The following is a 10791-nucleotide window of genomic DNA, read 5'->3' as shown; positions in this document are numbered from 1 at the left end:
ATTGTGCCTTGTGTTCCCTTTTTGGGTAAAAATCACCGTGAGGACAAATAGTTGACACTATGCCGTGAGTATGTATACAATACTGATTCATACCTGTTTATCGTGAGATATATATCTTAGTCATTTTTTTTTTTACCTTTCGTTGCCGAGCAATTTTGATTAATATAACCTTCTGTCATTTCTTTTTCGTTTCTCTTTTTCTTACATATTTGTTTTACTCTTACTTCAATATGACCAAGGAAGAAAACGTAACTACTTTTTTTTTTTTTATGATCCCTCTTTATACTCAATGTTCTCCCTCTTTCTTTACAGGCTACTAAACTTGTTGTTGTAGGTGAACAACTCTTAGACCTTGCTAATGCTTTGGAAGAACAACCTGGCCTTGCTGCTGAATTCGTACAACAAACTCCTTTTGTAAAACTTCGAGATCTTCCTGATATCCAAGGTTTGCCCACCACCTTACCTATCCCTATCTCTTACTTGATGAATTCAACTCCGCAGCCTGTGGAGCACAAGGTAATAGATAAAAAAAAAAAAAAAACTGACCTTCTCACCTCTTCTTTTTTTTTTTTTTTTTTTTTTTTTTTAGATTGCTACTTTGAATCCTGAAACTCGTAGCAAGTCTTCTGTATTTTTATCGTTTTGGGATTACCATGAAAAGTATTTGAGTGGTGAATTTACTCCTTCTCAGGTAAAAAAAAAAAAAAAAAAAAAGGAAAGGAAAAGGAATCCCATTAACAGTATGATTCCCAATAGGTTGCCGTTCGCGTACTTGAATCTATCAAGGCTAGTGAATCTCATAATTGGATTCAACCTGTTGATAAGGAAGATATTCTTCGTCAAGCCGCAGCTTCTACTGAACGTTATCAAAACAAACAACATAAGAGTCAGTTGGATGGTATCTTTATGGTGTTCAAGGAAGATCAAAACATTCAAGGCCGCGTTACTACTGCTGGAACTTCTTTCTTCAATAAGGGTAAACCTGCTGTTGAAGATTCTACTCCTATACATCGACTACGTGGTGCTGGTGTTATTGTTGTCGGTCATGCAAGAATGTAAGTATTTACATGGATGAAGATAAAAAAAATAAGGTTTAATCTCTTAAACAATTTTTTTTTTATTATGCATAGGAATGAAATTGGTTGGGGTAAATTTATAAATAAAAAAAAAAAAATCAATCGATGATAGAAAACTAACACTTTTTTTTTTGAAGATACTTTTAGTATCAATCCTAACAGTGCGACTCCTCTCAATCCTTATTCTTTATCATGTTCAAGTGGTGGTAGTAGTGGTGGTTCTGCAGCTGCTGTTGCTGGTGGTATAGTTCCTATCTCTCTTGGTGGCGACGGAGGTGGCAGTGTTCGTATCCCAGCTTCTTTCTGTGGTCTCTATGGGTTGAAGCCTACGACGGGAAGAATCTCCAGTTTTGGAGGTGGTATGTTTGAATTAAAAAAAAAAAAAAGAAACTAATGTTGTACTCATCCTTTATTTCAAATAGCTGGCTTTAGCGCTTCAGTAGGTGTCATTGGTCCTTTGGCAACGGATGTAGATTCGCTTTCTTTAGCTTTTAGTGCCATTTGTGGTCCTGACGAAAAAGATCCTAAAACATTATTGCAGCCACCGTTCTCTCTTCAAGATTATGACAAAACTGATTCTTTGGAAGGACTCACAGTTGCTGTTGTGCCCGAATGGAATAAAGAAGTGGACGATCCAGTATTGGCCGATCATGTGTCCTCTTTTGTTAACTATTTCAAATCACTTGGTGCCAAGGTTGTGGAAATAGATATCAAGGATTGTCATCTTGCCCGTGCAGGTAATTTCCTTTTTTTTTTTTTTATTATTGTAATGTGAAGAATGGATAAAAAAAAAGTTGATTCATTTTGTTTTATTCTTATTACTGTAGCCCATGGACTTACCATCTCATCAGAAATGAATTCATGGGCAAGACGCTTCCCTGAACATCAAAAAGACTTCTTACCTCATACTCGTATCATGATGAGCCTTGTGAATCAAACAACCAGTACAGACTATGTCCGAGCACAGCAAGTACGTACCTTGATGATGAAACAAATGGAAGATATCTTTAAAGATGTGGATTTGATTGTAACACCAGTCACTGCCATGCAAGCATTAGATATCCCTGAAGGTGCCCTTACTCATGGTTTATTGGATAGCGATAGCACAAGTAAATGTATTCAATTTGCAAACTTGGCCAATTTCGTTGGTATTCCCGCTATCAGTGTGCCTAGTGGGTTCCATGGTGACAAGCCTGTGGGTGTACAAATCATGGCTGAATGGTATAATGAAAGTCTTCTTTTGCGCTTGGCCAAGATCTGTGAACTCAAGCCTGATGTGGAACGACGCAAACCTGTGGTATCTTATTCCTCCAACCATTTGACCCCTCCTTAGTTTATTCTTATTTTGTATTAATATATTACTCCTTTTTTTTTTTTTTTTTTTTTTTCCTGTATGTCTATTCTATGTGTTTAGTGTCAAATGTCAAATAAATTTTTTTTTTTTTTTTTTTTGGTGTTCTTCCTTTTTGTTTCTCATTGGAGTAAATACAATGATTTAGTGAGTGGAGGGAGTGACATGATAATTAATATATGTTATTTTACTCTGAAAACTCCTTTGCACTCTAGGCAATCATCATGTCATCTATATGATATATTTAATTCTTTTATTGATAGTTGTGTTCAAAAAGCGATAAGGATATTCATCAATATTCATATTGCATAAAATAATTTCATTTGAAAAAAACATCTTAAATTTCAACTTGTCTCCAAGGCAACTTCAAAGTGTTTATTGATTCAATGATTTGTTTTTTTCAAAAAAAAAAAAAAAAGATCTAACTATATAATCTAATCTAATCATCTACAATGGAATCTATTCTACAATGTCCAGATTTTTGTTTTGTTGTGTTCATGATTTCTATTGTTGGTGTTGTTGCTGTTGTTTTTCTTTGATTGATTTCGCACGTTCCCATCTTTGTTCGCGTTCCATATCCATTCGATCCAACCGGTCGGCATCTTGACGTCGTTGTTGTATGATAGATGTAAAGGATTCCACCAGATGGAGTTGTTCACAAGCATCAAGTACCAATTCATAGGTAGATCGATCAGGGTACACGTGATGCGCTTTCATGTCTTGCCAGATATGCATTACTTGATGGAGTTCATTGTCACGAAGAAGGCCACGAATGATGGTATTATATACTGATACATGGAGTCGATGATTGGTCGTTTGAGCATCCCGGTAGAGTAAGATACCTTGTCGAGTTTGTCCATGCGACATCATACTATTGATCAAGATGGAGTACGTAAGAAAATCCGGTCGATTCATCCTATGTCGTGATTTCCTCATTTCCCGATATAACTTCATCATGTACTTTGCTATGCCTGACATTGGTTTGCCACCTAATTGGATATGATTATCTTCATTGTCGTTTTCCAAGTAAAGATCTCGTGCAGTCAATTGCCCTTGTTGTCGTCGTCGTTGTAATTCATCCAATTCATCTTCATGTCGTAGAGGGAGAGAAGACGTATCCGCTTCAGATAGATATTGAGATAGAAGTGTAAAGTATTGGTTGTAACATCGAGTGTCAGGATAATTCCGTATAGCAATCATCTGGTCCCATAAGTCCCGTGCACAATGTAAAGCCACCTTGTCCTTCTCTGGTGATCGAGAAAGTACACCCAAGAAAGTGTTGAAAATATACTTGTTTGGTTCCACTTTTGTATCTTGCATTTCCTTCAACAGGTCCAACGCACGTCCCACATCACCGGTTTTTCCACATGCCATCAATAAGTTGCTGTATACCACGACATCCGGCTGAATTCCATGTTCTTTCATTTCTTGATATATATCGAACACTGTTGATGCTGGATGCTCAATATCTTTGATGATAGCGTTCATGATGATTCCATAGGTATAAATATCGGGAGAGATTGGTTGCTGCGTATCACCCTCTTTCGTCATTTCTTGATATATTTCCAGGGCATCTCCAAACTCGTTGTTTTTCACGGCATGAGCAATCAAAGTATTGTAATCATGTACTGAAAGAACTGTGCCACTCTTTCTTGATTCTGCAAGTGCTGCTTTGGCGTCCAACCCCATTCCAAGATAATGTGAAGCTCGAATATCAATGCCGAGTTTGTGCATATGAGAATGTAGTGTCTTGATTCGTTTCTCCGTCTTGTCGTCCACTTTTACCGTTCCATCTGGTCGTAATGTCTTGATCAAATAGTAATAAGTACCCCAGTTTGGTGTCACATCATTTGCCTTGGCAAAAAGTTGCATATAAAAGTCCCATGCTTGTTCAGGTTGCTTGGCAGTCTCATAGATGAGTAACATGGTATTATACAGAACGATGTCCGCTTTGAAAGTTGTACTGTCCATCAATTTTTTCATAATCATTGTGCTGTTGGTCACATCGCCAAATTTCAACCCAAGAACTCTAATCAGTCGATGATAGGCTCCACGTCGCTCCGGAAAGAGTTGTTGCGCTGACAATGTCCTATATAAAGCTAATGCATTCTTTGCTGTTCCAAATTTTCCAATACCATCCAGTAACGTGCATACAGTGACTCCAGTAGGTTTGTATTTAGACCGAAGCATACCGTCAAATACCAATTTCGCCGAATGTAAATCACCATGTTCCAAATAAAGATATATCAACATATTGCAACATCGAGTAAATACTTCAGGCATGTTTCCCTTTTGATGAATATGTCGTAGTAAGGTCTGAATTCGCTTAATAGATACCAATTCACGCTTGTCCCGTTTCAGTGCCACACATACCGTCACATAATCATAGTCAATCAGTACTTCGTTTGGATCATCCTCTAACCGTACGTATTCTTCCCAAATGTCATCCACTGATCGATCTTCAATCACTATCCTTGATGTGCAACCTTCCCATAATTGGTCGTCATGTTTTGATTCATCATTAAACATCTTTGTCTCTACTGATTCTATTGATGTTGTTGACTTTATGTCATCGTCGATATGGTTGATATTGTTATTATCAGTGACATTGATAGTGCTGGTAGAAGAAGTATATTGTCGACAAGAACAAGTAGTTGATAGTACTGGTAACTGACGTAGCGACAAGAGGGAATGATCAGAAATGAAGGAGTGGTTTTCATATTGCTGTAGTAACGATCGCTGAATAGACGACTGTGATATAGTCCAAGATCTTTTCTTCAAAGCCGCTCTCCCCAGTAGCCTGATCGTTGACATTGGGAATATAAAGATATAGTGTAAATAAATAAATAAATAAAAAAATAAATAAAAGAAAAAAAAAAAGGTAGAAAGGAAGAAAGGAGAAGGAAAAGAGAGAATAAAAAAAAAAAAAAAACAGAAGAAAAACTAAATTGGGAGTCAGCTGTAACTGTTTTTGGAAAATGTCATCTTTAATGTTGAGAAAAAAAAAATTAAAATATTGTGCAAAGAAGTTAAATATACTAGCAATAGTATATGATCAGATAAAAAAAAACAAAAGACTAAATACTATATGATCTTTATTTTCATTAGGCAGGGCTCTCTACTTGTTATGATCAAAAAGAAAATATGCCTGAAAAACGCTGCGGAGCGTCAATGTCTCTTTTTTTTTTTTTTTTCGTCTCACTTCTTTATTTCTTTTCCTTTTTTTTTTTTTTTTTTTTTTTTTTTTTTTTTTTAATTTGGAAAGTGTCATGGTTCAACCTGCAGTCGATACCCAAGATAATGCCAATACACTCAAAATCCTTATAGCCACTGACAATCATATTGGTTATTTGGAGGACGATCCTGTTCGCGGTCAAGACACGTTCACGACTTTTGAAGAAATCCTTAAACTAGCTCAAGAATATGAAGTGGATTTTATTCTACTAGGTGGCGATCTATTTCATCATAATCGACCTTCACGCTCCTGCTTATATCAAACCATGCGACTTTTAAGACAGTATTGTATGGGGGATAGACCAAGTCAAATCTGGATCGCTAGTGATCAATCTGAACACTTTCACGATGACTTTCCTACTGCCAATTATCTAGATCCTAATCTGAATGTTAGTTATCCAGTATTCTCTATTCATGGTAACCACGATGATCCCAATGGACCTGGCAATTTATGTGCATTACAATTATTATCAGTGACTGGTATGATGAATTATTTTGGACGAGCACACAATATACAAGATGTAACGATACAACCTATATTGATGAAGAAAGGGACAACAAAACTAGCGCTCTATGGACTTGGTAATGTACGTGACGAACGACTTCATCGAATGTGGCGAGATGGACATGTACAATTTAGTCGACCGGTGGAGGATGAATGGCTCGACAATAGCTTCAATCTCTTTGTATTACATCAAAATCGAGTCAAACATGGACCAACAAGTTATATCCCGGAACAATTTTTGGATGGATTTTTGGATTTGGTACTTTGGGGACATGAACATGATTGTCGTATTGATCCTGAACATTCTGGACATGATGGACCTTTGATCACACAGCCTGGTTCATCGGTGGCGACTAGTCTATCAGAAGGCGAATCTTTGGCAAAACATGTTGGATTACTACAAATCAACGGGCAAGATTATACCCTGGACAAGATACGATTGACAACAGTACGACCTTTTCAATTCACCACAGTGGCTCTCAATCAAACAGATGTACCCGTTAACGACACAAAGGCTTGTCAGAAATACCTTCAAACAGTTGTGGATAATCTTATCATACGAGCAAAAGAGGAATGGATGGAACAACAAAGGGAACGACAAAGATCAAATGATTCTCAATTTTCTCAAGATAATACAACCATGCCTTTACCATTAATTCGTGTACGTGTCGACTATACTGGTGGTTATGAAATATTCAATCCTCAACAATTTGGACAACAATATGCAAATCGTGTGGCCAATCCCAAAGATATGCTTAAATTTCAACGTACGCGAACAACAACAACCTCGACATCAACACGCAACAAACGATCAGCATCTGCTATTTTGGATGACGTATCTGCATCGATTCCTGAACGGTTGGATCAAATTAAGGTGGAAGATCTTGTCAACGAGTTCCTTAGTCGAGATCTGGCCATGTTACCCGAAAATGAATTGGAAGATGCTGTCAAGATGTTTGTGGATAAGGACGATAAGGATGCTATTCGGCGGTTTGTGAACAGCAGTGTGACGCAAATGCAACAAAGTATACCTTCATCGACGGATGTGGACGTACTTACAGATGAATATATACAACGACGAGCGACAGCAAGCAAAAACGCACGCATGCAATCGTTTGCTCGGAGTTATGCTGGTATCGTTCCCCGGGAACAACAGTCCAATGGCAACAATAGGAATGATCAGGCGGGTGATACGAATATTGGATCCACCATTGACAGCAACAACGATATGACTGGAAGCCCATCTCGACAACGATTAGAATTGGATTCAACAAGCAGTAGAATGATGGACAATAATGATGACGTTATGATGATCACAGAAGAAAGAACACCAGAAGTACACAAACCTACAGCAACATCTCGGCGTCGTACAACCACTAAACGAAAACAGCAAGCAGCACCTGTTCCAAATAATGATGATGCTGATTTTAATCCCAACCATGATGATGATGATGATGATTTGGAAAATATAGTATCAACAAGCAGAACTACTCGAAGAATCAATCGACCAACAAAACAAATAAAAACACGCCATACAGAACAACATGATAAAGAGGAATCAACGTTACACGGAGGACAAGAGGACAAAGATGGGACAAGAACCAAAGGAAAGTCAACATCAAGGTACGCGACCAGGGTAACATCCGACGAAATACACCAAGATAATGGAACAAGAAATCAAAACAAGGAAACTGATGATAATGATGATGAGCCTTTATTTGAAACATATCATTTACCTACTCAGTCACAATCAAGACGAATTCTTCCTTCTTCACTCTCTTCTCGTAGTGGTAGAAAATAGTTTTTTTTTTTTTTTTTTTTTTTTTTTTTTTTAGTGTACATTCAATAATAAAAAAGAAAGATACCTTTTGAAATACATTCTTTTTTTTTTTTTTTTTTTATCAATCTTTATTATTATTATTATTTTTGGTTGAGCCTAGGATAAGTGGTACATTGATACAGTAACCAACAAAAAAGTCGGAAGACTGATTCCGTGCAGACCGAAGATGGACACAATAAATTTGCAGCAGAGAGATTCACAAAACAACGGAAAACTTTAAGTATGATGATGCAAGAACACAAAGTAGAAACAAGAGAATGGTTTGTATCACTTTTTTTTTTTTATTCTTTATTTTTTTATTATTATTTTAAAGTTCAAACAAATAAAACGAAATAAGGGGAGAGATATGTTTTGCACAATTCCATAAGAGGAATTCAGGGGTAAAAGAAAGGTTGGATGAAAGATAATATATATGTATATGATAAAAAAAAATAAATAAGGTATAAAAATGATATGATAAATAATAATAATAAAAGGCCTGCTTTCCTAAAACAAGAGGGAAATAAATACAAAAAAAAAAAATAGGGAATATATACACAGAAGAAGGAGACCTATAATAGCCAAAAAAAAAAGGTAGGAGTATTTTTTTTTTAATGTTGGAACAAACGTTTGAGGATATTTTTTGTGGATGATGATGATTTGAGTTGCTTGCTGAGAGGTTGAGTGACTTGTTTGACTTTATGCCATACATTCCAAGTTCTTGCTTTGCTGTTCTTGGTAGTTGATTTTTTCACTGATGATGTTGATGATGATGAGGAGGAGGATGTACTTGTTGATTCATTGATCATCATAACAGGAGAACGTGTATTTTCTGTTTGTTGAGGAATGGGTGATGATGGTTGTGATAATTGTTGAGAATCAATAGTGTTGTTTTTAACAGTAGTAGTAGTAATAGTAGTGTTATTTGTTGCCATAGGTGGAGAGGTCGATAAAGGCATAATAGAACTGATACGTGATGGTAAAGATGAATCCAAAATAGGACATTCGTTGATGGTATCATAAGCAGGTGAGGCAGGACCCATGTTTAATACATCATCATCATCATCATCCCATAGATCTTGATCCAATTCACCAATATGAAGAGTTTCAGCCAAAAGATCATCTTTCCATGATAAAAAGTAATCCTTGTCAAAGGGATCACCACGACGAGGAGCAGAAGGAGATAAAAGAGAATCATGCATATTTCGTTGCATATCGATTTCCACCAAATCCAAGGCACCTCTTAAAGCAGCACGAAGGGTATTTTGTGGTTGAGGTTGTGGTGGTGGTTGAATAGTATTAGTCAAAACAACAACAACGGCTTGATCATCTTGTTTATCTTCCACAGTAAAGACAGATGGATGTTTCCAGTCCTTGAGATAATTAGGAGGAGCTACTTCATTTCTAACAGGTTCCAAATGAGTGATGTCAGTGATACCGTTGATGGGTGTAAAAGCTTTTTCTAAAACTGTACTGTAATAATCGTGAAAAGCCCAATCAACTGGTTCTGGTAGTTTGGTACATGGACTTGCCGATAATTTGGGTTCATTTGAATCACATGGAAATTCAATATCACTGGATAAAAAGTCGATGGCGTTCATAATGATAGTAATAGATAGGACGTTGAAAAATTTTTATTATATGTTGATGATGATGTTAACGTATAATGATGAGAATGAATGATGATAGATAAAAAAAAAAAAAAGTAATGATGAATGGAAAGAGAAACAAAAAAGAAAAAGAAGAAAAAAGAAAAAAAAAAAAGAGAAAATCTACTTGATATAATAGTGTCTATTGAAACTAAAAAGAGAGAGAAAAGAAAAAAAAAGGGGTTGATGATTGTAAGAGAAAAGCATTATTAAGTTATATAACAAAAAAGGATAAAACAAAGGATCGGCACAAGCTAAAAGGTCTTCCGAGACGTTAGTAGCATGCTTGACATTTTCTCATGTGGTAAATGTATGTTGTGCTTCCTGTCCTACCCAACGATGAAAAAAAAAAAAAAAAAAGTTGCCTCATTCAAAATCGAAATACCCACCACATTAACCTGCCTACTGTTTTCAAATATCCCCCCCCCCTCCTTAAGATATCAAATCCATCCGAAAATGTGAAATCATGATTTTTCAATTAAAAAAAAAAAAACTTTTTTTTATTTTATTATCGATATATGTAGATACTTGTGCATATACTTATTACTTTTGGTTTGAGAAAAAAAAAAAAGTGGAACTTCAAGCCGATGCCGTCAGTGTAACGTGTGAAAGCCATCGGTGATTCTCCGATTATCCTCCCCCTCCTTATCCTCTTTGTCTACTCTATTTTTTTTTTTTTCTCTCCTTCTCATGTGCCCCTTTCTCGGATGGATGCCGATAAAAGAAAAAAGGAAGCATTTTCATGATGATGCTTTTTTGTGGCGTTCCTATTATTTTGCATGCAAGTCACTTTTCAATAAACCAATATATGGTGCATTGTTATTTTATTTACTATCCATTTTCATAGTAATATTTATAATGATGAAGCAATAAAGTCACCATCAGTTTGTTAGTTTAACCAAATAAATCAACCTATTATCCATTTACCATAGTTCTACCTTTTTTTTTTCACTTACAGCTTCCTTTTTTTTTTTTTTTTTTTTTGGTGTTCATAATATAGTCATAGGATCACAAGATAAAGTTCATTACTATACATCCGCTTTGCTTGAAGTGTTTATAATAAAATTTAAATGAAATATGAAAGTGTAGGTCGATTTAAAATCTTTTCCACATGACATATAGAGTAAAGCACTATCTTTTCATACAAAGTGATTCAC

The 10791-nt window shown here is 36.0% G+C and overlaps 4 protein-coding genes across 4 annotated transcripts; 2 read left to right on the top strand and 2 right to left on the bottom strand.

The window, feature by feature from the left end:
- Positions 1–194: 194 nt before the first annotated feature.
- BX664DRAFT_358597 (amidase signature domain-containing protein) lies at positions 195–2457 on the top strand. Its single transcript, XM_051548050.1, has 8 exons — positions 195–248; positions 313–516; positions 590–691; positions 757–1055; positions 1131–1147; positions 1214–1435; positions 1499–1813; positions 1904–2457. Exons 1-8 carry the CDS (start codon positions 231–233, stop codon positions 2407–2409), a joined length of 1683 nt encoding a protein of 560 aa, XP_051399822.1. The 5' UTR covers positions 195–230; the 3' UTR covers positions 2410–2457.
- Positions 2458–2829: 372 nt separating this feature from the next.
- BX664DRAFT_331899 (uncharacterized protein) lies at positions 2830–5303 on the bottom strand. The gene has a single exon (XM_051545220.1). It carries the CDS (start codon positions 5239–5241, stop codon positions 2932–2934), a length of 2310 nt encoding a protein of 769 aa, XP_051399821.1. The 5' UTR covers positions 5242–5303; the 3' UTR covers positions 2830–2931.
- Positions 5304–5693: 390 nt separating this feature from the next.
- On the top strand, positions 5694–7990 carry BX664DRAFT_331898 (Metallo-dependent phosphatase-like protein; the record flags this gene model as incomplete). The annotated part of the gene is made up of 1 exon (XM_051545219.1): positions 5694–7990. The coding sequence occupies one exon, from the start codon at positions 5697–5699 to the stop codon at positions 7965–7967; it is 2271 nt and encodes a 756-aa protein (XP_051399820.1). The 3' UTR covers positions 7968–7990.
- Positions 7991–8516: 526 nt separating this feature from the next.
- On the bottom strand, positions 8517–9687 carry BX664DRAFT_331893 (uncharacterized protein). Its single transcript, XM_051545218.1, has one exon. It carries the CDS (start codon positions 9584–9586, stop codon positions 8597–8599), a length of 990 nt encoding a protein of 329 aa, XP_051399819.1. The 5' UTR covers positions 9587–9687; the 3' UTR covers positions 8517–8596.
- Positions 9688–10791: the final 1104 nt, after the last annotated feature.

Source organism: Halteromyces radiatus, assembly GCF_025201355.1.
Source record: "Halteromyces radiatus strain CBS 162.75 chromosome Unknown BX664scaffold_4, whole genome shotgun sequence".
Classification (NCBI taxonomy): domain Eukaryota; kingdom Fungi; phylum Mucoromycota; class Mucoromycetes; order Mucorales; family Cunninghamellaceae; genus Halteromyces; species Halteromyces radiatus.
Note: the sequence above shows the minus strand (reverse complement) of the source record. Positions and strands in the feature narration are given on the sequence as shown.

What these genes read in the sequence shown, in the direction of transcription:
- BX664DRAFT_358597 (XM_051548050.1), top strand. An exon ending in CGCAGCCTGTGGAGCACAAG is followed by an intron (nt 517 to 589) that starts GTAATAGATAAA and finishes TTTTTTTTTTAG; the next exon opens with ATTGCTACTTTGAATCCTGA. An exon ending in TTGTCATCTTGCCCGTGCAG is followed by an intron (nt 1,814 to 1,903) that starts GTAATTTCCTTT and finishes TTATTACTGTAG; the next exon opens with CCCATGGACTTACCATCTCA.
- BX664DRAFT_331899 (XM_051545220.1), bottom strand. Translation starts at nt 5,241, where the DNA reads ATGTCAACGATCAGGCTACTGGGGAGAGCGGCTTTGAAGAAAAGATCT.
- BX664DRAFT_331893 (XM_051545218.1), bottom strand. Translation starts at nt 9,586, where the DNA reads ATGAACGCCATCGACTTTTTATCCAGTGATATTGAATTTCCATGTGAT.